The 24,080-nt window shown below is 38.6% G+C and overlaps 1 protein-coding gene across 1 annotated transcript in view; it reads left to right on the top strand.

Annotated features, from left to right (window-relative positions):
- crb2a (crumbs cell polarity complex component 2a) overlaps positions 1 to 24,080 on the top strand; it is a 45,809-nt gene that overhangs the window by 4,721 nt on the left and 17,008 nt on the right. Inside the window, exons 2-7 of the mRNA XM_085464523.1 lie at positions 15,042 to 15,734; positions 17,731 to 17,926; positions 20,603 to 20,742; positions 21,042 to 21,212; positions 21,430 to 21,543; positions 22,186 to 23,139. Coding sequence (XP_085320649.1) covers positions 15,042 to 15,734; positions 17,731 to 17,926; positions 20,603 to 20,742; positions 21,042 to 21,212; positions 21,430 to 21,543; positions 22,186 to 23,139 — 2,268 coding nt within the window. The remainder of the gene's footprint in view (positions 1 to 15,041; positions 15,735 to 17,730; positions 17,927 to 20,602; positions 20,743 to 21,041; positions 21,213 to 21,429; positions 21,544 to 22,185; positions 23,140 to 24,080) is intronic.

Raw genomic sequence — 24,080 nt, 5'->3', positions numbered from 1 at the left:
TTCCACACATGCTTCCCTTAAGCAGTAGCATTTGAAGGCATTGCATACATTTTCACTGCTATGCAGATGACACGCAACTTTGCCTATCCATGAAACCAGGACAGGCAAGTGACTCATATAAAACTGAGGTTACTGTACTCCTTAAAATCTAAGAAATATGGTATCTAACCAGATGCTGACTCTGAATGGCATTACTTTGGCATGCAGTAACACTGTGACAAACTGAAACACACTTTGTCAGCATGATGCTGAAAAACTGGTTCATGTGTGTATTACCTCTATCCTGGACTTCTGTAATTCGTTATTTTCCGTTATTGACCTAAAAACTCCATGAAAAGCATTCAGTTGACCTAAAATACTGCAGCAAGAGTATTGATAGGAACTAAAAAAGAGAGAACATATTTCTCCTATATTGCCTTGCCTTCATTGGTTCCCTGTCAAATCCAGTATCACTTAAAATCACTTAAAATCCTGCTTCTCACATAAAAGGTCTTCAATAATGAGACCCATGAGACCCATATCACTCCATAAGAACACATTGCTCTCAGACAAAATAAGAGTGGGAGGCAGAGCCTTTAGCCTTCAGACCCCTCTTCTGTGGAACCAGCTTCCAGACAAACACCCTCTCTACTTTTAAAAAATTAGGCTTAAAACTTTCTGTTATAATCAAGCTTAAAGTTAGGGCTGGATCAGGTGACCTTAAATCCTACCATAGTAATGATGCATTCAGTTATTAATTATTATTCATCTCTGGCCCTCTAGCAAGTCTTGTCCTGTGTTACTCCCCTAACCCCAGTCAGTTGGTGCAGGTGGTTGCCCCTCCCTAAACCTGGTTATGCTGGAGGTTTCTTCTTGTGAACAGAGGATTTTTCCTATCCCACTGTTGCTCATATGGGATCATATGATTGTTGGGTTTTTCTCTGTTTCTTTGTATTATTGTAGGGTCTTTACCTTACAATTTAAAGTACCTCAAGGCAACTGTTGTTGTGATTTGGACCTATATATTAACCTGTTTGCTCTCGCGTCATCAGGCAGAAATGTAGTCAAATGCCTTTAGTCAAGATTGGATAAAACTGACATATTGATGTTTTTAACTAAACAAATATAGAAGCTAGCTCAGAGAACTCAATAGGAGAGAGGAAGTCTAAATAAATATGAGCAGTTACTAAAGTTGCTGTAGGTTAAGTTGTCATTTTTATTTTGTCATTAGTAGTTAATTAATAATCAGAGTTGTCTCACAGAAAATGGAGACAAAATAGTGTGTGTGTCCAGGAAGACAAAATTGTTTGTGATTGCTTATATTTGTGCCATAGGGAGTTTGACAGCTAAAGAGCTCTGTATGCAAAGGAGGAGCGACCCAGCAACTTTTCTTTAATGTACACTGGGCATTTTCAGCTTTGTTGAATTTTTGACCTTTTCCTCTGCATCACGTCCGACAGGTCCAGCTATCTGCACAATAAGCATCAACCTTATGTGTGTGTGTGTGTGTGTGTGTGTGTGTGTGTGTGTGTGTGTGTGTGTGTGTGTGTGTGTGTGTGTGTGTGTGTGTGTGTGTGTGTGTTCTGTGGGTTATCATAAAAAGTGGACATGTTAAAGAGTCAGTATTCACTTGTCTGTCTGAATGCATTTGCAGCTATTATTGCGTCAACTCTTTTGGAAAGGCTTTCCATAAATTTAGGAGTTTATTAATTGGAATTTTCAACCATTATTCCAAAAACACAATTAAGAGGTCAGACACCAATACTGGATAAAAGCCTCCGCTCGAATTCATCCCAAACATGTTCTATCGGTTGAGATCAAGACTCTGTCCAGGCCAGCCAAGTGCTTTCACACCAAACTCGCTCATCCATGTCCTTATGGACCTTACTTTGCACGCTGGTGCACAGTCCTGTTTGAATAGGATGTGTCAAGCTATTCCCAAAAAACTGGAAATATGAAATTTTCCAAAATGTCTTGTATGCACCCAAAGGGTCACCTTTAAGTCTGACAAGTAGGGATGGAAATTTAGTAGAAAACTGGTTCAATTCCTTGGAATTATTAGCCTGCTTGGCTGCCAATTCTGCTTATTAATTCCGCTTTGTGCTACAGTCAGTTGATTATAGTGCATGTCCGTAAAGAGAAAAATAGTAGCATCCACAGCATGGACATTACTTTTATTTTTATTGTACGAAAGGACAAGAGAACAATGGTAAAGACCAAGGAGCTTGGAAAGAAAAGCGTCTGGACTTCTTTAAGTAAGAAGTCCAGACGCTTTTCTTTCCAAGCTCCTTAGACTACGATGACCTGGATGACTGAGAACCTTCACAGGACAATGGTAAAGATTAAACTGTGTCCAGGACAGACTTTGGTTTTTGCTATCAGCTTTGTGTTGATACATAAATCCAAGAGAAAGATCATAGGTGTGATCATATTAGAATAGGGATTGTGCTGGTGTGTGGGACTGTGGCCTATAGGTTTATGTAGTTAAATGGTAATTATGAGACAGTCCATTTTACAGAGAAACGTTTGTAGTAAGCACTGTAACGAATGACCTTCGCCTGGGAATAATTAAGTAACGCACTGCATTACTTTTTCTTTTTTTAAAATGTGTCCAGCAGTTGTAACAAGCAGAATTAGGATCTGAATGCTTTCTAGTGACAGACATATTTGCTTTGCCAAGAGAAGGACCTCTCTCTAAGTTCCTTTTGCTAATGTTTTTGTTTTATTTATTTACATTATTTTATTATTCATATGTCTAGTGGATAACATGCTAGAGCACTTAAAGGCCAGATTCGTGAAAGATAAGAAGAAAGCAGAGAAATGGGCACTGGACACAGCTCCAAAAGCTGGGATCAGAGGCAGCATGCAGTTGAGGCCAGCTCCCCAAGCAAAAGTCGAGGACATGGCCACAGACCCCAGAACCTCGAGAACTGCACGAACCCTCGTGGAGTCCCCACCAAACAACGAAGAATCCCAAGGCACTTCAAAATACAAACCCTAAGGGTGCAGGCCAGCAACCATGCCAAAATGCCCTGTCAAATCCCAAGGGGAGGAGAGGGGCAGTGGCGACCAGTGGTGACAGCAAGGAGTGCAATCCCCTGCATTACTTTTAGAAAACGTTTTCTGTGTAATATGTGTAATACAATGCTTTGTTTGAGTAACAACCTCAACATTGATGACAATATACATAAACATTTGACCACACACTATACAATTAATTTGCTTTAATGCAATTAATGTGATATCCTTGATATGCTGCTTGCCCATGGTGGTGACTTTCAAAGCGGAGCCAATGGGAATTCAATAAGAACCAATGGGAGAATTGATAAGGAATCAAATATCAGTAATGGAATCCAAATTGCAATTCCTATCTCTACTGACAAGCCAGATGGGGAGGAGGCAAGACTTCCTGCACCCATTTCCTGTACTATATCTGGGGCCTCAGTTGGCTAGTGGTTTGGTGCTAGGCTCACTGCGTATCAAGGTCATTGCTAGTTTTGGTGTGTTCTTCTCCCTGCTGCTCGCCACTGGTCATTGTGGACAGCCTGGGTCCATCCATCCATCCATTCGCTTATCCTTTTCAGGGTCGCTGGAGCCTATCCCAGCTGTCATAGGGCGAAAGGCAGGGTACACCCTGGACAGGTTGCCAGTCTGTCGCAGAGCCAACACATAGGGACAGACAACCATTCACACCTAGTGACAATTTGGATTATCCAATTAACCTATCCCCACAAGTTGCATGTCTTTGGACGGTGGGAGGAAGCCAGAGTACCTGGAGAGAACCCACGCAAACACGGGGAGAACATGCAAACTCCACACAGAAAGACCCCAGCGTGATGTTGGAATTGAACTCAGGACCTTCTTGCTGTGTGGCAACAGTGCTAACCACCGTGCCACCGTGCTGCGACAGCCTGGGTCTCCTTGGTATTTCTCTGTCCACCTCTGGCTTCCGGGGGGCATTGTTGGAGTCTCTCACTCTCATTATCAAGTACTTTTTATGACAAGCGCTCATACAGAGACACTCATATTCTTTTTCTCTCACTCACACACACACTCACACACACATACACATATGTATGTCTGTTTGTGTAACCACCTCTGTTTTGTTAAAGATGCAGCAACTTTTCACTTCTCCACGCCCTTTTTCTCTCTTTCTGTCTCATTTTCTTTTTCTGTTCCACGTCCTTTTATCTTTATGTTATTATCTCTTCTCTTTCATCAAAATGGCCCTCACCTCTTTTCAGCAGCGGCTCCACTCAGATAATAAAATAAAATAAAAAGAGTGACAAGAGGAGCCTCTACAGAGCTCATCTTGGCAAAAGAAAATCTGTTTGGGGCAAAAAAGCATTCAGACCATGATTCTGCTGACTAAAACTGCCGAACAGAACCGGTTAGAAAAAATAAAAAAAAAACTTCTCTTGGCACAATGCAGTCAGACGTGTCGTTCTCCTAGCAACCACTAAGCCCGCACTCATGCATCTGTGACACGTCAGACCAAAAGGGTGACTAGCTCAGCAGGTAGAGCAGGTCACCTACTGATCAAAAGGTTGGTGTTCGATCCCTGGCTCCTCCAGTCAGTATGCCAAGTATCCTTGGGCAAGATACTGACCCCAAGTTGCTCTCCAATACATCCATTTCAGCGTGAATGTAGCTAGGAAGCACTCAGTTTAGTTTAGAGGAAAGTGAATGTTGTATAGAGTGCTTTGAGTACTCTGGGAGAGTAGAAAGGTCCGCTCCAACTATTACCATATTACTAATGAGCTGTATTGTAAAGTGCTACTGGTTTTCTAAATTAGTATGAAACATTATGGATCGTTTCTTTGTTTTACTGCAATTGTAACACAACCTATGGTGGCAAATCTCAACTTTGGTAGGTTACTTGAGTGGAAACAAGCTAGAGGTTGAAGCTGTAAGCTATAAGCTCTTCGCCACCTGGAGATTACAAGAGCAAGGGGATTGACCCAAAGAGGCCAGAGGGATTACAACATGGAAAGGCTCTGGAGGCCTTCTGGTGAAAGAGAGGGACAGTAACGCTGTCTAATTAATCTCAGGTATACATCAAATGAGTGAGAAAATGTGTAAAATATGAAAAGGTTAGTAACCCAATCCAACTTTATTTATAAAGCACTTTAAAATAGCCAGCACAGGATCAGAGTGCTGTACAGTAAATTAGTTAAGAACAATAGAATAAAACAAAACAGCAAAAAATAAAACACATAATACATAAAATGACAATTAAAACAGCCCCATATTAAAAAACAACATAAAACAACACAGAGTCAACTAATAAAAACGAATAAAAAATAAACTGAAAAGGCCAGGGAAAGGTAAATGGGTGCTTTCTTATACAGTAATTTTTCTACTGTACTTAAGCACTCAAAGTACTTTGTACAACATGTCCCATTCACACATAAATTCATACAAGCTTCGCGTATCTAAGTGCTTTCTATCTAATGGTCACACACACACATTCAGACTTTGATTACTCTGTTTTCAGTCTTCCCCAAGGTTATTTTAGTTATGGAATAGCCAAAGATTCAAATGACCAACCTTCCAATTGTTCAACCTTTTCAGGCGCAACATGTAATAACACTATAATACGTGTTAAATTAAAAAGCCCTTTTAAGTCTTTATAAGGTGCTTAATAAAAATTAATATGTTAATAAGAACTGAAAAAATAAACATATGTTAAATGTTTTGTGTGTTTATATGTTATCCTATAAAGCAACACACAATGGATAAGTAAATGTTTAATAATGAAATACTAAGTAAATTAGTTGAACTTATTAATATTGTTAAATTAGAAGTTTCCCTTCAAGAATATCCTACAAATGAATTCTAAATCTGTTTCTAATTCTAAAATTCAACACTCTCTGTTCACTTATTTAAAAATAAACCATATTGTAAATATTTATAAATTTTATTACCCGTTAACTAAGGACTTAGCAAAGTCCTTATATTAAGCGTCAAATAGCTATGCTGCTTAATATAGCCATGAGCCTGGGAAGAGATGCAAATCCTTTGGACTTTCTTTCAGAATGGATATCCAGGCGTAATAAATCTCCCAAATCAAATAAGTAGAGCTACCAGCTGTGACAATCTGTGATAGGAGCAGCTAAAAGTAGCTTTTAATGTAGCTACTTATTTATTTCTATATTTATCCAACTGCTTCTTTATTTGTTAGTAGGGACTACATCACAGCAATTTTTCTGCATAAGAAACAAAAGGATATAGAAGCGTTGCTATATTATATTCAAATATACCAAAATACATATGCACTGTATGAGATACAAATTTTAAAAAAAGACAGACATTTAGTATTATTGGCTATTTCACCTCTCCTTGATGTAGTGGTACAGAGAAAAGATAATGCAATACATTTTTTAAAATACTTACTGTTCATGTCAAAGTCAAAGTCAGCTTTATTATTAAAAACCATATTTACAGATCATACACAGGAATTTGAAAGTGCAATGGTCCCACGACCCGCAGGGTACACTAAACAACATAAAGATAAAAAGATAAAAATAAAATAAAAGTCTTATATACAACACAATACAGTCTTATATAAACAGCAATGTCCAACACAATCCGAGTGTTTGTGGGCAAGAGTTTGTGTGCAAGTGGGTTGGGGGAGTCAGTGAAAGGGCGATGTCCCCCTACGATGTGTAATTTGATAAGATTTATTGCAACATGTCTATGTCACTTAATTACTATGTTTATCCTATACTCCATCTTACATCAAGAAGACTTGAAGCTAATCTTGAATCCTTACAGCATCCTGGAGCACATCCAGCCTACAGGTGGCTAACACTCCTCTGGAGTCACTGTAATCTGGAAAGATCAAACGCAGTTAGTGTCTAATGTTTGGATTGAGGGCAGAAGGCACCTTAACCAGAACTGGAAATGGTAACACCCTTCTACTTTAACAGAGTGACTGTGGATAATGCCAGCCTTGAGGCCACACTTGAGGAGTTACTTTTTTTGCATGGTTATTCTGTAAATAAGACAAATTACAACATACTAATTAATTGTAGAAGAAGGGTAATAATGCATTAAATAATAGGAATAATTAGTCAGAGTTCAAAATCATTTTAATTATTAAAATTATAATTTAATTCTAAAAAATCAATTTAAAAATATGAATTTTTTAGCTCTGTCTGGGTTTGGGAGTTACGATCTCTCTTCTTAGATCATCATCCCCATGATATGGCTGAATGGATGGATGGATGTGTCTAAAGTCCATTCTCAAGACACAAATAAAATACCTCAATAGTATTGGGGAGCTCGTATTGCAGTTTTTTTCCACAGTATCAGATTGATATTAGATTTTTGGGGGGGCATGACGAAAATATGTGCGAGTGATTGGTGTCCAAACTTCCACACTACCTCCAACATGGCTCCATCTTGTTTCCTCAAATTCTGATAAATATTATTTTTATAATCTTCTTCTTGTAAGTCAAAATGTCAGTTAATACATTAACCTGCCTGGATATCGGTAGTTTGATCTTTTTAGCATAGTATTTACTCATTTGTAAGTATCTGAAGAAAACCTTGTACTCCAGTCCACATTCCTGTAGCTCTGCAAACCTTTAAAAGTATCCTCTATGACTTAACGTGCAGACTGCTGTAATGCCCTTGTCCCACTACTATCTGAATCCACTATCATTAGATCTTGGTTTGAATTATGATCAAGGGCTATGTCAATATTTTAATATTGCATAAATATACCACGTTGAATTAGGAAAGCCTAATCCTCCCTTCTGCCTGGATATAATGGACCCTCTGTCTTTTGCACATAAAAATCTCAAAATACCTTTATTGCAGAATTTAAATTGTGTGTCAGAGATTGTATGGTGAATAGACTGAAAAAGATAGAGCAGTTGTGGTAGTATGTTCACTTTAATGTCGATTTGAGTGCCAAAGCATCTGATTTTTGTCTTAACGGTGTCACGAATTGTGTTATACTTAATTAAGATATTATTAATATATTTAGTTACTTTAATCTTCCATTTGATCTACTATTTCTAGAAATTTCTTGGGACCACCAACCCATTCATGTCTATAATTGTTTTCCCCCACTCAGCGACACACCTGCCAAGGAACATGCTGCAGTTATTGGATAAACTTTTTTGAGACATGTAAAACAACAGCAACCATAGTGTCCATTATTTGTCTAGTGAACTGTCCAACATTGAGTGAAACCGAAACTGCTGGCTAAGGATTAATGTAAATACCTTAAAACTGTAATTCATGTCAACAGTACTGACAACAGGTAACATGAATTGGAGGACACTAAAATTACTGCTGTATAACTTTTCCAAAACAATGTCAGACTCTATACATTGCTGGCTGGCTGAGTGTAAGAGTTTTAATCTTACACACCCCTTTGCAGCTCCTTTCCTCCCCTTATCTCCCCAAAACTCCATCCTGTAAGAGACTGTCTGCCCCCAGACCACCAAAAAAACATTCGAAATTCAGCAAAACCAATTTTAAAAAAGAACAATGTAGTATCTAAAACTGCACCAAAGAGTCAAACAGTGAAATGTGGATTTTTAAACATTAGGTGTCTCTCTTCTAAATCTCTGTTAGGCCATCAATTAACTGAACTTACAAAATATAAACAACATAATTCTGAAATCAACAATAGCATACAGATTAAAGCTAAAGAGTATCATCAACATAGCCTGGAGAACATTTGCTAATAAGATGAAGTTAGCTAAATAAGCAATCTCATAGAGTATTTAAAACGTAGAATGGGAGGCAGAGCCTTCAGCTAATGATGGAAGTTATTATATCTTAATCATTAGTTATTATTAATATCTGGCCCATCTATACAGTGGGGCAAAAAAGTATTTAGTCAGCCACCGATTGCGCAAGTTCCCCCACCTAAAATGATGACAGAGGTCAGTAATTTGCACCAGAGGTACACTTCAACTGTGAGAGACAGAATGTGAAAAAAAAATCCATGAATCCACATGGTAGGATTTGTAAAGAATTTATTCGTAAATCAGGGTGGAAAATAAGTATTTGGTCAATAACAAAAATACAACTCAATACTTTGTAACATAACCTTTGTTGGCAATAACAGAGGTCAAACGTTTACCATAGGTCTTTACCAGGTTTGCACACACAGTAGCTGGTATTTTGGCCCATTCCTCCATGCAGATCTTCTCGAGAGCAGTGATGTTTTGGGGCTGTCGCCGAGCAACACGGACTTTCAACTCCCGCCACAGATTTTCTATGGGGTTGAGGTCTGGAGACTGGCTAGGCCACTCCAGTACTTTCAAATGCTTCTTACGGAGCCACTCCTTTGTTGCCCGGGCGGTGTGTTTTGGATCATTGTCATGTTGGAAGACCCAGCCTCGTTTCATCTTCAAAGTTCTCACTGATGGAAGGAGGTTTTGGCTCAAAATCTCACGATACATGGCCCCATTCATTCTGTCCTTAACACGGATCAGTCGTCCTGTCCCCTTGGCAGAAAAACAGCCCCATAGCATGATGTTTCCACCCCCATGCTTCACAGTAGGTATGGTGTTCTTGGGATGCAACTCAGTATTCGTCTTCCTCCAAACACGACGAGTTGAGTTTATACCAAAAAGTTCTACTTTGGTTTCATCTGACCACATGACATTCTCCCAATCCTCTGCTGTATCATCCATGTGCTCTCTGGCAAACTTCAGACGGGCCTGGACATGCACTGGCTTCAGCAGCGGAACACGTCTGGCACTGCGGGATTTGATTCCCTGCCGTTGTAGTGTGTTACTGATGGTGACCTTTGTTACTTTGGTCCCAGCTCTCTGCAGGTCATTCACCAGGTCCCCCCGTGTGGTTCTGGGATCTTTGCTCACCGTTCTCATGATCATTTTGACCCCACGGGATGAGATCTTGCGTGGAGCCCCAGATCGAGGGAGATTATCAGTGGTCTTGTATGTCTTCCATTTTCTGATGATTGCTCCCACAGTTGATTTTTTCACACCAAGCTGCTTGCCTATTGTAGATTCACTCTTCCCAGTCTGGTGCAGGTCTACAATACTTTTCCTGGTGTCCTTCGAAAGCTCTTTGGTCTTGGCCATGGCGGAGTTTGGAGTCTGACTGTTTGAGGCTGTGGACAGGTGTCTTTTATACAGATGATGAGTTCAAACAGGTGCCATTCATACAGGTAACGAGTGGGGGACAGAAAAGCTTCTTACAGAAGACGTTACAGGTCTGTGAGAGCCAGAGATTTTCCTTGCTTGAGGTGACCAAATACTTATTTTCCACCCTAATTTACGAATAAATTCTTTACAAATCCTACCATGTGAATTCATGGATTTTTTTTCACATTCTGTCTCTCACAGTTGAAGTGTACCTCTGGTGCAAATTACTGACCTCTGTCATCATTTTAAGTGGGGGAACTTGCACAATCGGTGGCTGACTAAATACTTTTTTACCCCACTGTATATACATACATAAACAATAAGATCAGATATAAGGATATTGCATGTTAAAACTGTCTTTAGATTGGTACACATTGTTACACCCCAGCCTAGGCAACCGGCGTGCAACGCAGGAAAATAAAAATAAGGAAAAAACACACGACAAAAAAACCCCCCACTAAGGCTCTCCACCAAATTCCCAAAACGGAAGTGTCTCAAAACGAAAGTATTGACAAAACCCATTTACAGCTATTTACAACAAACTATTTATTTACAACACGGGGGGAGATCACGACCATGACATACTGAAACACAAGGCTTAAATACATAGAAGGAGCAATCAGGGAATGGACCACAGGAGGGAAACACAGCTGGGGCAAATTAGACCTGACGAGACAAGGAAACGTAAACTGAACACACTAAGATGACACAGACTTTCAAAGTAAAGCAGGAAATACATGACAGTCACGCAAAAAACAAAACACTGACAACACCGAAACGTAACAACATACACAGATGGTTATACAGTCATGTGCATACAGACAATACAGGAAGGGGCTCAGCACACAGCTTTGGGGAACTTCAGTGCTCAAAGTGAAGATGGTGTGCTTGTCCCTATCTTAACATTTTGAGGGTGGTTGATGAGAAAATATAATATACAGTTACATATTGAGGGGGCACTAGTTTGAGAAGTTTGTCTTAAGTTTGACTTAAATGTTGTGTTTGTCTCTATGAGTAAGGGCTGTGTGTAAGAGCCACACAGACTCTTTAGTTGATCTTTTTGCTCAGTAGACAATCTGGTTTTGATCTAGATCAGCTGGGATGGATTCCTTGATGAGAGTGGGTATCAGTCATTTAAAGCATTTTGAAAAGGTTGGGGTAAGAACTTTTTTTTGGGGGGGGGGGGGGGTTGTTTTTTTTACATACACGAGACGAGGAATGGTGGGCAGTTTTGTCTTCATCTCTCAAGATTTCCAGATAAAGATGTGTGAGTACCTCTGCCAGTTGGTCAGCACAGGACTGTAGTGGGTATCCATGTACACCATTAGGAGAAGCTACTCCTTCTGTTGATTCAATGGAGAAACCATCATTCCTGATGAGTCAATAGAAAAGAGGACCCGAAATATTGGGCTATTGCAGCTATCAAATTGTACAATTAAGGTAAGTTAAGGTAATCTAGGATGCTGACAAAGTTGTTGGTTTGTACATGTTACATTTTATTGGTATGATCTGTGATGGACTGAGTGCCCTGCCACATCTGCTGTCTGCTGCCAGTACTACAAAAGTCCTCTCCAATCCTAGCATGTAGTTATTTTTATTTTTATTTAATTTCTTTTAGCTTTTCTCAAGTCTGCTCTGGTAGTCCCATAAGCTGAGATGTCTTCTTATTTAAAGGTAGTGTCTCTGGCTGTGAGCAATCATTTGATATCACTGTTCTACTATGATTTCAGTTAGTCCACAGTGATGTAAAACTTGCTTCACTGGGCACAGTGTCAGTGATACTGGTGTTCTGGCGGTTTCCAATTCACGGTAGGCTTGAGCTTGGTGGTTCCTAGGTTATTCTTGAATTTCCAAACCATTTTCTCCTCATCCTTCCCCAGACCTATCTCAAAGTCATACATCCAGAAAAACTATTTGAACTGATTTATGTGATGTTTGAACTTGGAATTTGTGGTTGTTCAGGAATGCCTCCAAGAGACCTCTCCAACTTGTATAAATCTACAATTCTCCTTTGTACATGTTTAATCTGTTCCTTGGACTTTAAAAATTTACCTGATCTGACTGCATCACTTTCTAACTTTGCTACACCTGCTGTCACTGAAGATAACAGCATTTGAGATTCTAAATCTCAAGCTTTGCACAGAGCAGTTATGGAAGACAAGAAGTCAGACACAGATATAGAATAGAGAACTCAGTAGGCTTTTAAAAAATAAAGATGTGCAGACTAAATGCTCTAGTTCTAAAAAGTTCACAGTATGATTTGACTTGGTGTAAAGAAGAAAACAAAACAGCACTGTAGGTGATGTAATCCCAGGTTGAGGTTTTGTGGTCTATGATTTTATAATGATGGAAGTTAAGATTTGTGGCATAGTATATTTACAGTCATTGATCCTTATTTCTTATATTTTTGCACATTTGTCACACTTCCATGTTTTAGACATAAAACAAATTTTAAATGTTTGATAAATCACAAATTAATGTTGAATAACCAAAAATGATTTCGTTAATTACCAGTATTGTTAGCTTAGGGTACCTGTGGCATAAACATTACATTGGGTGGTGGTCTAATAAATTTATACGCAATTGCAACTTGTGTATGCCACTTTTCACTATGATGAAAACTGGGAACATAAACTGCATATAAGAGCAAAAAGAAAGAATAACACGTATAATCTTTTGGCTTGATTGCTTTCTATTTTGTAACAGAATTTTGTAACAGAAAAAATGCAGACAATTTGTAATCATAACCATGTTTCTTTACTTTTATTATTTATCTCTCTTTTCTTTTACACTGTCACTCTGCTCCCACATTCCTCTCCTCTGCAACTCAGTCACTTTTAATATCTTCCACTCCAGTGAGAATTTGGAGCCATAACACTGATCAAAGAACTGGGGACCGGGAGGTAGACTGGGGTATTTTGGATAGTGTGTTGAGAGTGGCCTATTTAAAAGGAATGTGAACTGATTCTACTGAGACCTAGTAGCACTGGCTGATGAGGGCACACATTAATATGTATTGAAAGAATTCACTGTACTTGCCCAGCCATTTTCCCTAGATACCCACAAATGTGAAATATGGACTGATATTTAGATACTGCATATCTGCCTTAAATTGGCAGTTACAGTGTTTTTCCAGTGTAGGTTTTAGTTCCCATTAGTTATGGTCAATGGCCAAATGAAACTTACTGAAGATTGTATTGAAGAAGGATCTACTAGTAGAGGTGCTACTTGAAGCTTTTCAACACAGCCCTCTTTGGTGGCATCTGGTGGCCAGAAATATTAAGACCAGCCTGAATCAAAACGAACTGCTTCATCATGATTGCCTGCTCAAGAGAACTGATTTGACAGCTTCTGTTTGATATCATGTGACGATTCTTTGTGATATTGGGCTACCGTTCTGCTCCTGTGAACATGTTTTTTTTTACAAAAAAAACAAAAAAAGTTATTTAATTTAATAATTTTGATGAATAAACCATCCTTGTTTAGACATGGGCCATTTTTTGATCTTCCTTTGCTTGTGACTTTGTAAAAATTGTCAAGTCTGTCTAGATTACAATTAAAATTGCCATTTTGAGACTAAACATGCAGAGAAACACAAGGTCTTGACTGATGTGGAGTGGTAGGGGGTATTTGAACTTAAAAGCAAAAAGGAATTTTAATCAAGATTTACACATTTAAAGACCAGCTCAAGAACAACTTTGTCATCATAAAATTTAAACAAAAAAACAAAAAAACAAAAACAAAAACAAAAAAAACAGTAAATTATGAGGAGTTTATCAAAAAAACCAAGACTTAACAAAACGTAACACTGTACATTGCAGGAAATCTGTACAGTGGACAAACATATAGTTTTTCTCCTACGCTCTGATCGAGAGCTGTCATGTCTGCCACACACTCCAGTTACTCATCTTTGTATAGGTCATCTTTGTAACAAGACTTTGAGAATACAGAGGAGGTGGCAGTAATATGCTGAATGAAAGGGACTAGGTAAGGGAGTGATTTGACCACGGAGCTATATGTATGCTCGGAAAGGTTTAAACTGAAAAGAGACAATCTGACAGATTTTATAAAGGCTGTCCAAGTTTCTATCTATTATGATGGATGAAAAAACACAAATAAGTACTAAAATACTAAACACTAATGCATCAGTATTCTAATAGGATAATAAAATCGGATATATTAGCCTGGAATGAAGTAAAAGATATTGAGAGTCTTTTTAGCAATTAGATACAGCATATTCTTCCTCTTCTTTTTCACTCACTTCTTCTTTACTAATATTCATGCTCCAATGAACACATCCGGAGCAACTTGGGGTTCAGTATTTTGTTCAAGAGTCCTTTCACATGTAGACTGGAGCAGCGAGGGATCGACCCACCAACCTTTAACACAGAAACCTAGAAAATGATCTGCTCTACACAGCCAGCCTGGAAATAAACCCAATCCCAATGAAGTTGGGAAGCTATGTAAAATGTAAAAGAGAATACAATGACTTTCAAATCTCATAAATCCATGTTTTATACCCAATAGAATAGCGGTCCCCAACCCCCGGGCCTCGGACCGGTACCGGTCCGTGAGTCGTTTGGTACCGGGCTGCGAGAGTTGAGGCTCAGGTGTGAAATGTATAGTTTTCAGGGTTTTTATCGGTTTTCAGCGTTATTTTGTTATCGTTTTTATCGTTTACTCGGTTTTCCTTGGTCTTTTCACGTGTGTTATGAATAAATTTTCTTTTTTTCGGTACCGGTACTAGTTTTATTTTGTTGTATTTATCCGCGACACCTTAAAGGCCGGTCCATGAAAATATTGTCGGGCATAAACTGGTCCGTGGCGCAAAAAAGGTTGGGGACCGCTGCAATAGAACATAGAAGACATATTAAATGTTTAAACAGAGACATTAACTCAATGTATTTCCTTTTTTTCTCACAGGAACATTCTGCACAGCCACAGCAGACAGATGCTTGTCTGCACCCTGCCAAAATGGTGCTACCTGTGTGGACACAATGGATGATTATGCCTGTATTTGTGCCAGAGATGGGGTGAGGTACATGGGCAAAAACTGTGATGAACTCTATGACGCCTGCTCTTTTGCTCCGTGCGAGGACTGCAGTAGTGTTCCTGGCACCACAGAGTACCACTGCATCTGTCCAGATGGACTGACAGGAGATAACTGCACAGAGGAGGTGGATGAGTGTCAGAGCAATCCTTGTTTCGAGCCTCGTTCTCTGTGTGTAGACCAACTGAATGGCTACTTCTGCAGGTGTCCATCTGGGTATGGAGGACGAGACTGCAGGACACCTGTAACCGACTGCATTGATGAACCCTGCAAGAACAATGGAACGTGTTTATTACAACCTGAAGGGTTCGAATGCCATTGTGCACCTGGGTTTGAGGGAAAGACCTGTGAGGAAGATATAAATGAGTGTTCATCAGAGCCCTGTCAGAATGGTGCCATCTGTATAGATGGAGTGGGAGAATTTCACTGCTTCTGTGTCCCAGGTTTTCAGGGCTATAACTGTGAAATTGATATCAATGAGTGTGCTTCAAGACCCTGTGAGAACAACGCCACTTGCATTAATGAGAAGGACCACTATAAGTGTGAGTGCCTGATGGGCTTTAAAGGTACATTCAAAAGTTGCATACACACACATCAAAGAGGAAAACTGTGTCCATATTACGTTATAGGCATATATTTCTAAAAAGGCCTAAAACTATACTAATACTAAAGTGGCTAAGGCCAATTACAATTTATTTAAATGGCAATTTATTTTCATTTCATGATATGAAAACTCAATGTGGTTAACAGAGAAAATAAAGACATAAGAACCTGCAAAGGTTTACAGTGCCTTGATGCAATGAAAACAGCAAAACAACAAAGCACCACAAAACAAAACAGTAGCAATTAAGTGTATGCATGAAAGGTTTTGAGCATGTTTTTGAACGTACACAGAGTTGTAATGGCTCTCAAATGAGCAGGCAATTTGTAACAAAGAATATGACCAGAATATCTGAAAACGCACTCAGCAAACTGAGATATGGAATTGTTAAAATATAATCACCAAACAGACTTAAATTCATGAGCCCACCTTAACCAAAGTTAATCCAAGTATAGGCAGAGGCAACATCTACGGTAGGAGTTCCCAAGGAGTGCTCTCTCACATAAAACAGATGTTCATTTTTAGAAATTATTCATCAAACTGAAATGTATTATGTGCTTCCAGCTACAGGTAGGGATGTCATTTACTTTGTATTCCTACCACTTTTAGGCAATGTGAACCAAAGTCTCACATAGGCAAGACTTCCATAGTAGTAATAATACAGAGAAAGCAACAACAGTAAAAAATAAATAAATAAAAACAAACAAACAAAAAACAGATGAACAAGCAGTTGGTGACAGGTGGAAGTAAAAAGCCAACAGCCAGCAGTCTGAGATGATGGGGCCTGATTATTTAAGACCTTGTATGTGATGAGGAGGATTTTGAATTTGATTCTGGATTTAACTGGGATCCAATGAAGCAAAGCCAGTTTGGGAGGAATATGCTCTCCATCGAGTCTAATCAACTCAAGGCAACTCAAGGCTTCATTCCAGACATGAAGTGATAAATGCATGAACTACTTTTTCAGTATCACTCTGAGACACAACATTTCTAATTTTAGAGATATTGTGCAAGTGGAAGAAAGCAGTCCTACATATTTGTTTAATATGTGCATTAAAAGACATATTCTGGTCCAATACAACTCCAAGAGTGTTACTGGAGGCCAAGGTAATGCCATCCAGAGTAAGTATCTGGTTAAATACTACCGGTATGTTTAACCAAGATTTTTAGGACTGAGTACAAAAATCTCAGGGTTATTTGAATTTAGAAGTAGGAAGTTAACCTGCTTTCCAAATTTCTTCTGAGATTTTTGCACTGGTTCATTGTATATTTGCTCCCAATTTCACAGAAAGTTTTCAGGGTCTTTATAAATATATTAACTCTTCAGTTGTGCAGAAGCTAAAGAGTCTTTATGTTTTGTACATAACTGCAGCAAGGTGCTACCTTAAATCAATGGACCACGGGGATTACCTTTTTAATTACAAAATGTATTGTGAAAAAGTGGAAAAATGAAAGAACCTCCACATTGTTAATGCGCTGACAAATAAACTTCCAAAATATGTATTTCAACAGTATATGTTACCACTAATTTTGGTCTGAACAGAAACTGGTTGATTTGATTATTTGCTTAGTCCACACATAAATTTTTGTTTCATATCACACACTCATTTTCACTAAGAATGCATCAGTAGGAAGACCGGTGCTCGCTCACATCATAGAAGCATTTCTGCTTCTGCTAATTCTATTGTTTTGTTTGTCGTTGATAAACTGGGCACAGCCGCACAGAGAGTATTTTAAGCATTTAGGTTAGATTCATCTCTCATTCAATTAGTTTGTTTAAGGATTTTACCAGAAGCTTTTAATCATCAAGGGTATCTGAAGACGAGAATAGGCACACTAATGTTGATGGTCGCTGATCTCAATGGGTAGTTGATTGTGCTTTGTTTTCTTGACATGACAACTTATTATTCTTTCATCGCTTTGATTTATCTCCTTTGCTTGACTCCCCCCTTCTCTTCCAGGAGTCAACTGTGAGACTGAAATAGATGAATGTGAGTCAAATCCCTGTCGCAACGGAGCCGATTGTCATGACCTCATAGGAATGTACTCTTGTGAGTGTCTACCTGGATTTGGTGGCATCCACTGTGAAGTTGATGTTGATGAGTGTGCCAGTATGCCCTGTCAGAACAGTGCAGTCTGTCATGATATGATTAACAGGTAGGCCAGTCCATCTGTAGCTGTCACAATAGCATAGACCATGAAATACTAAAGACAGATACTAGAAAGCTACCAGGTTACTGTTTTAAGGAGCTGATCACACCCACTAAAGGCAGTAGTCGAGTAGTCACACTAATTCTCTCAGTCAACACTAATGATTTGTGCAAGAGTTTGATTTGTGCAGGAGGCTGTTAATACACAACATACAGTTTAAACATGTGGAAAGCAGTAATATCATATACTATAATGTGTGCTTTTTTGAACATGAAAAATAGACATAATAATCATAATAACTTAACATATTTAAAAAAAATCCTTGTACCTTATTTTAGATAGGCTCTTTATTGCCATTGTGCAATTTTGTTCAGCAAAACTCTTTGATGGCAGTCTTTTTCAAAGCAGCATATAGAATAAATGATATAAAAAGAAAACAAGAAATAGGAGGTACTAAATTGACTATTACTAAGTAGTTTGAGTTCAATAGTGCAATTATGAAAAGAAAAATAATAATAAATATCAGACAAATTATGGCTCATGTGAATGTCCAATGAATTTGACGTGTTGGGTGTAAGGTGCAATTTGCCAGTCCAGCTCAATCTTCAAGCAGAGCTTTCACAGCCCTTGGAAAGAAGCTCTTTTTCAGTCTTTCTGTGTGTGCTTTATTGACCCCGAGCCTGCTAGAGGGGAGGGAATCAAAAAAAAAACCTAGTCCATGACTCTCTGAGATGGGGGCTGGGTAGACTTCAGTGTAGACCTGGTCCAGTGTTTTTCCATTCCATGTTCCCATGTGGATGTTTTTGTGTTGTTTTTTGTTTTGGTAAAACAGACTTCAGGTTTGTGTGGTGAAAGCCACACAAACTAATGAGGAGTAAACTGGGAATGGGTGGTCTGTGGATAGCCTGATGCAGCCTGGCTTTGTATGATCTCTATCCAGTGTTATGGATTATCCAAAATGGATAATGAACATAGTGAACACATCTAAGAAGAGCTGAAGAGTTTCATTCAGGTTTCAGAGCTCATCACAGTACAGAAACAGTACTAGTTGCCTCTGACAGTGGACTCATCTGTGTGGCTCTCTTCCACAGCATGTCTTTTATCCTGTCTTCCTTCTCTCACCCTAACCGGTCGCAGCAGATGGCCGCCCCTCCCTGAGCCTGGTTCTGCCAGAGGTTTCTTCCTGTTAAAAGGGAGTTTTTCCTTCCCACTGTCACCAAAGTGCTTGCTCATAGGGGGTCATATGATTGTTGGGGTTTTCCCTGTATGTATTATTGTAGGGTCTACCTTACAATATAAAGCGCCTTGAGACAGCTGTTGTTGTAATTTGGTGCTATATGAATAAAATAAAATAAAATAAAATTGAATTGAATTGAATCTCAGGCTTCTCCTGCTAAGCGTCAGTGCTCAGTTCGATACTGTTGGCTGTAATATTTTATGGCAGCTATTTGAGTATACAGTAGGTCTTGTAAGCTGCTGTGCTGCAGTGGTTTGAATCATATCTCTCTAATAGACTCCAATTTGTTCATGTAAATGGAGAGTCCTCTTTACACACTAAGGTTAATTATGGAATTCCACAGGGTTCTGTGGACCATTTATACATGCTTCCCTTAGGCAGTATCATTTAAAATGCATAACATACATTTTCACTGCTATGCAGATAATACCCAACTTTATCGATCCATGAAGCCAGATAATACACACCAATCAGTTAAACTACAGGCTCTAATTTCCTGCCTCTTAATTCAAATAAAATTGAGGTTATTGTATTCAGCGCTAAAATCTTAGAATATGGTATCTAACCAGATGCTTACTGTCGATGGTATTTGCTTGGCCTCCAGTAACACTGTGAGGAATCTTGGAGTTGTTTTTGACCAGGATATGTCCTTCAGTGTGTATATCAGGGACTAGAAAGAGAGAGTATATTCCTCCTATATTGGCTACTCTTCATTGGCTCCCTGTCAAATCCAGAATCAAACTTACAATCCTGATCCTCAAATATAAGGTCTTCAATAATCAGACCCCTCTTATCTTTATGAGTTTATACTACCGTATCACCCCATGAGAGCACTTTGCCTCAGATTGCGGGCTTACATTATAAAATGATGTAAAACTCTGGGCTTCCAATGTGCAGTATTTATCATTTTAGTCCTTGTAAGGCTCATTTAATTTTGTCATGTTAGTAATGTCATTATCATTGTTTCTATTATCATAGCTACTGCACTAATGTATAGAATACCCTTTTAACCACATTCACCATGCTCATATGCTTATTTTATATATTTATTTTAAATGCTGGGCTACCTCACGATAGAAATTGTTACATTATAGCTGTCAAAGATATTCAGCATTCATCTATTGCAAGTTAGCTATAAACATTACAATACTTATGTGATGTAACTAAATGTAATGCATCTTAAATGTAACACAATTAAAACTTTAATAATTTCTGCTTAAGTTGCTTCAGATCAGATAATGAATTTCCATGACCTCAAATTACTTTTTTATGTCATTAACTTCCACTTAGCTCTATAAGCTCAATAATATTGTTATTCTCTTAAGACAAAAATGCCGTCAATCTGCCTATATAATTCACTATCAAATATGTGTTTATACATAACTTTTTTTTTTGTTTCTTTGTTCCACGCTCTCTAAATGTTGATATCCTTGTGTCTTTTACAGCTATGCATGTGACTGCTCTGATACAGGATATGAGGGCAATCACTGTGAGATAGATATTCCTGAATGTATGTCTGATCCCTGCCAGCATGGTGGTACTTGTCAAGAAGGAGTCAAAGAATACACCTGTCTTTGCTGGCAAGGTACTGATCTACAAGCTCCAATCCAAACATTTCTGTCCCAGACACAAGAGTACAAACTGTGAATGCCTCTGATGTTCACGATTCTCTCTAATAACACCCCCATCTGTTGTTGTTGTTGTTGTTGTTGTTGTTGTTGTTGTTGTTTTTGTGTGTTTTTAAACCAAACCACAATGAGATACTGGAATTGCCTACAGAAGAAATCAGAGTTGCACTTCACTAAATCAGAGTCATGTTTTTTTTGTGTGTGTTTGTTTTTTAAATATTTTCAGTGTGTGACGCACACCTTTTTTTCTCTCTAGGTTATGAAGGACCAAACTGTGAAGCTGATATAGATGAGTGTGCTGATCAGCCCTGTGAGAACAATGGGGAGTGTTTTGAACGCTCTGATGCATCTCACTGGGAGCTAGACTGGGAGCTGAGCTTTGCAGATGCAGCTGGATATATTTGCCAGTGTCAGTCGGGATTTGCAGGTCAATAAAAGTAAAGGAATCAGTGAACAAAGAATTATCTATCTATCGTATAGATAGATAGATAGATAGATAGATAGATAGATAGATAGATAGATAGATAGATAGATAGATAGATAGATAGATAGATAGATAGATAGATAGATAGATAGATAGATAGATAGATAGATAGATAGATATTAAAACTACTGATAATGTTATATTTTGTTTGGTATAACAGGAGAGAACTGCTCTGTCAACATTGATGAGTGTGAATCTGAACCCTGTCAAAATGGAGGCATTTGTAAAGACAAGATCAATGGATATACCTGCACATGTCCTGCTGGATTTTTAGGTGGGTCTTATAATCTTGTAATACAGAGACAGAATTCCCTGTCACACTCAAAATTTAAATTCTGTATTAGTGTGTCTGTGTTTCCTAGTTTATAGTGAATTAAACAAAAGGTGACCATTCTCTCTTATAAAAATAAATTAGTAATACATGCACACAATTAAGCAACATTGGATTTCAATTCTGTTAAAAACAAACAAATGAAAAAAAGTCTTTGTCTCCTGGGATTTTCACCTTGAAGATGAGGAATATACTCCTGTGTGTGACCTTTACACAACTTTCTATTTTTACAATTAATCTTTATTATTCATTTTTTTAAACCTGTTTATATAAGTCTGGACAGCAAAACTACTCATCTAGGTCACTTTGTGGGTTACCAGAAGTACCCTTGGTCAAGATACTGAACCCATGCTGCTCTCCAATGCATGTATGAATGTGTGTGAATGTTAGATAGGAAGCACTTAGAAAGAAAGTGCTGGTGTGAATGGGTGAATGTACAAGTTGTGTAATGCGTTTTGGGTCTTCAGATAAAACAGAAAAGCGCTATATACCAGTCCATTTACCATCTCTGTTTTTTCTAATACAGCACAGTATCAGGTGGTCATCTACCTCCACCATATCTAACCACCAATTTTCTCCTTCCAGGTGAGTTGTGTGAAGTGAACATTGATGAATGTGAGAGCCAGCCCTGCCAGAACGGTGGCTGGTGTGAAGATGGCAGGGCCACCTACACCTGTCACTGTCCTGAGGCAGCTGCAGGTGACCTTCCTTGGGGAGGTCATCACTGTAATTTGAAACTCCTTGGTTGCGTTGACCATAAATGTCAGAATGGAGCCACCTGCCATCCATGGCTAGAGGATGGAGAACATGGTCACACATGCTTGTGCCCTCATGGATTCCTAGATGAGAAATGCTCCACCAGAACAACTTTCTCCTTCTCCACTCCTGGATTTATTCACATTCAAGTTGTTGTAGAAGAAAGAATTCGCCGGGAAGTTGACCACCATGTTCACAAAGGTCTCGGGATACAGCTTCGCTTCCGGACAACTATATCTAATATGTTGGTCTTCTTCAGAGGGGATGTGGACAACCACCTCTTTCTAGAGATTGTGAATGGTAGTCTTCATGCAAAAGCCTCTTCTGAGGAATCGGAGTTGGATGTAATATTTCCTGGCTTGGTTAGTGATGGAAAATGGAGGGACGCTCACGTGTTTATGGCTCAGGAAGGTCTAGTCTTAAATCTGAAAGGTCCTGACTGTGACAATGATGGATGCACAGTTATAGATAGTGGTGCAGGTGAACCACCTTTCGAGCTCTCTGAAGCCTTTACTCATATTTATATAGGCGGAGCACCAGAGGACCTTTTAGAGTACTCTAAAAGTGGTGCAGGATTCATTGGGTGTATGGAAGACCTGATGATTGACTCTAAGCCTATTCTACCACAAACACTTCCAGAGGACCAAGGCCATGAACTGGGATGTACTAAGACTGAATGGTGTAATACTGAACCCTGCAATGGCCATGGACGGTGTGTGGACCTGTGGACCAGTTACCAGTGTGACTGCTACCGTCCCTTCCACGGTGAAAACTGTTCTGAAGGTAAAAATGTTTACCACAGGCAAATCTTTCCTTGTCAAGCTTGTTATATGTTGCAATCCCAATTTCCCAGAAACTAAAGCCTGTAATAATATATATGGGGAACCACTGGGGAGGTAATTGAAGGGATTTATACATTCCTCTTACCTATTACTTTGCTTTACCTTCTAAAAAAAAAAGAAATCAAATTCATTGATTTTATAAAGAATAATAATGATTATGTAAAGAATAATGATTAAATTTCCTTAGACTACGATGATCTGGATGACTGAGAACCTTCACAGACAATAATGATTAAAACTAAAACTAAAACCTGAGATAGTCCAGCTAAAATAATAAGCAAATAAAAGTCAGTTTAAAGGAACTCAAATTCATATTACTGAAGAAGGAATGTGAATTCAAAGGAAATTAGACCAGCTGACAAGTAGACCAGCTCTTTGTAAACCACACACAGACAGACATCACTTTATATTGATTATATGGTTTTCCTTTGAAAAGTATCAGTCTCCATTTTATTTTTTAAATGCTAATTTTGCTGGCCTGAGATTCACATTTGATTTCAGTTTCAAAGAGATATGAATGTAAAAGGTATATATACATAGTGTATGTGAGAGAAACAACACAGGGAAAAATATTAAACATGCTAACTGAAATTTTTAAAATTACTGAAACACTTGGTACAAAAGCTTTTGTTGGTGAGAGGTTCTACATACTGATAGTAATTAGATTAGTAATAGATTTAATAGCAATAGATTTCAGCTGATGTCATGACTTTCCATGCCTTTTTGTACCCAACTTTCTTTGTGTGTTCAATACTTTTTCCCTGTGTCATTTCTCCTTAAAATACTTAATTTAAGCATATCTATGTACGCCATACTCAAAAATACGAAGCTAAAGTACACTCTAGCTCTTCCAGCTGCATGGGCTCCAGCAGGAGATGTTGA

This window comes from Copadichromis virginalis, linkage group LG7 (genome assembly GCF_057382275.1).
Source record: "Copadichromis virginalis isolate Kocher_CV1m ecotype Utaka linkage group LG7, C_Virginalis_male_GT1.1, whole genome shotgun sequence".
In the NCBI taxonomy this organism is placed as follows: domain Eukaryota; kingdom Metazoa; phylum Chordata; class Actinopteri; order Cichliformes; family Cichlidae; genus Copadichromis; species Copadichromis virginalis.
The sequence above is the reverse complement of the archived record's forward strand: the minus strand, read 5'-3'. Positions and strand labels throughout refer to the sequence as shown.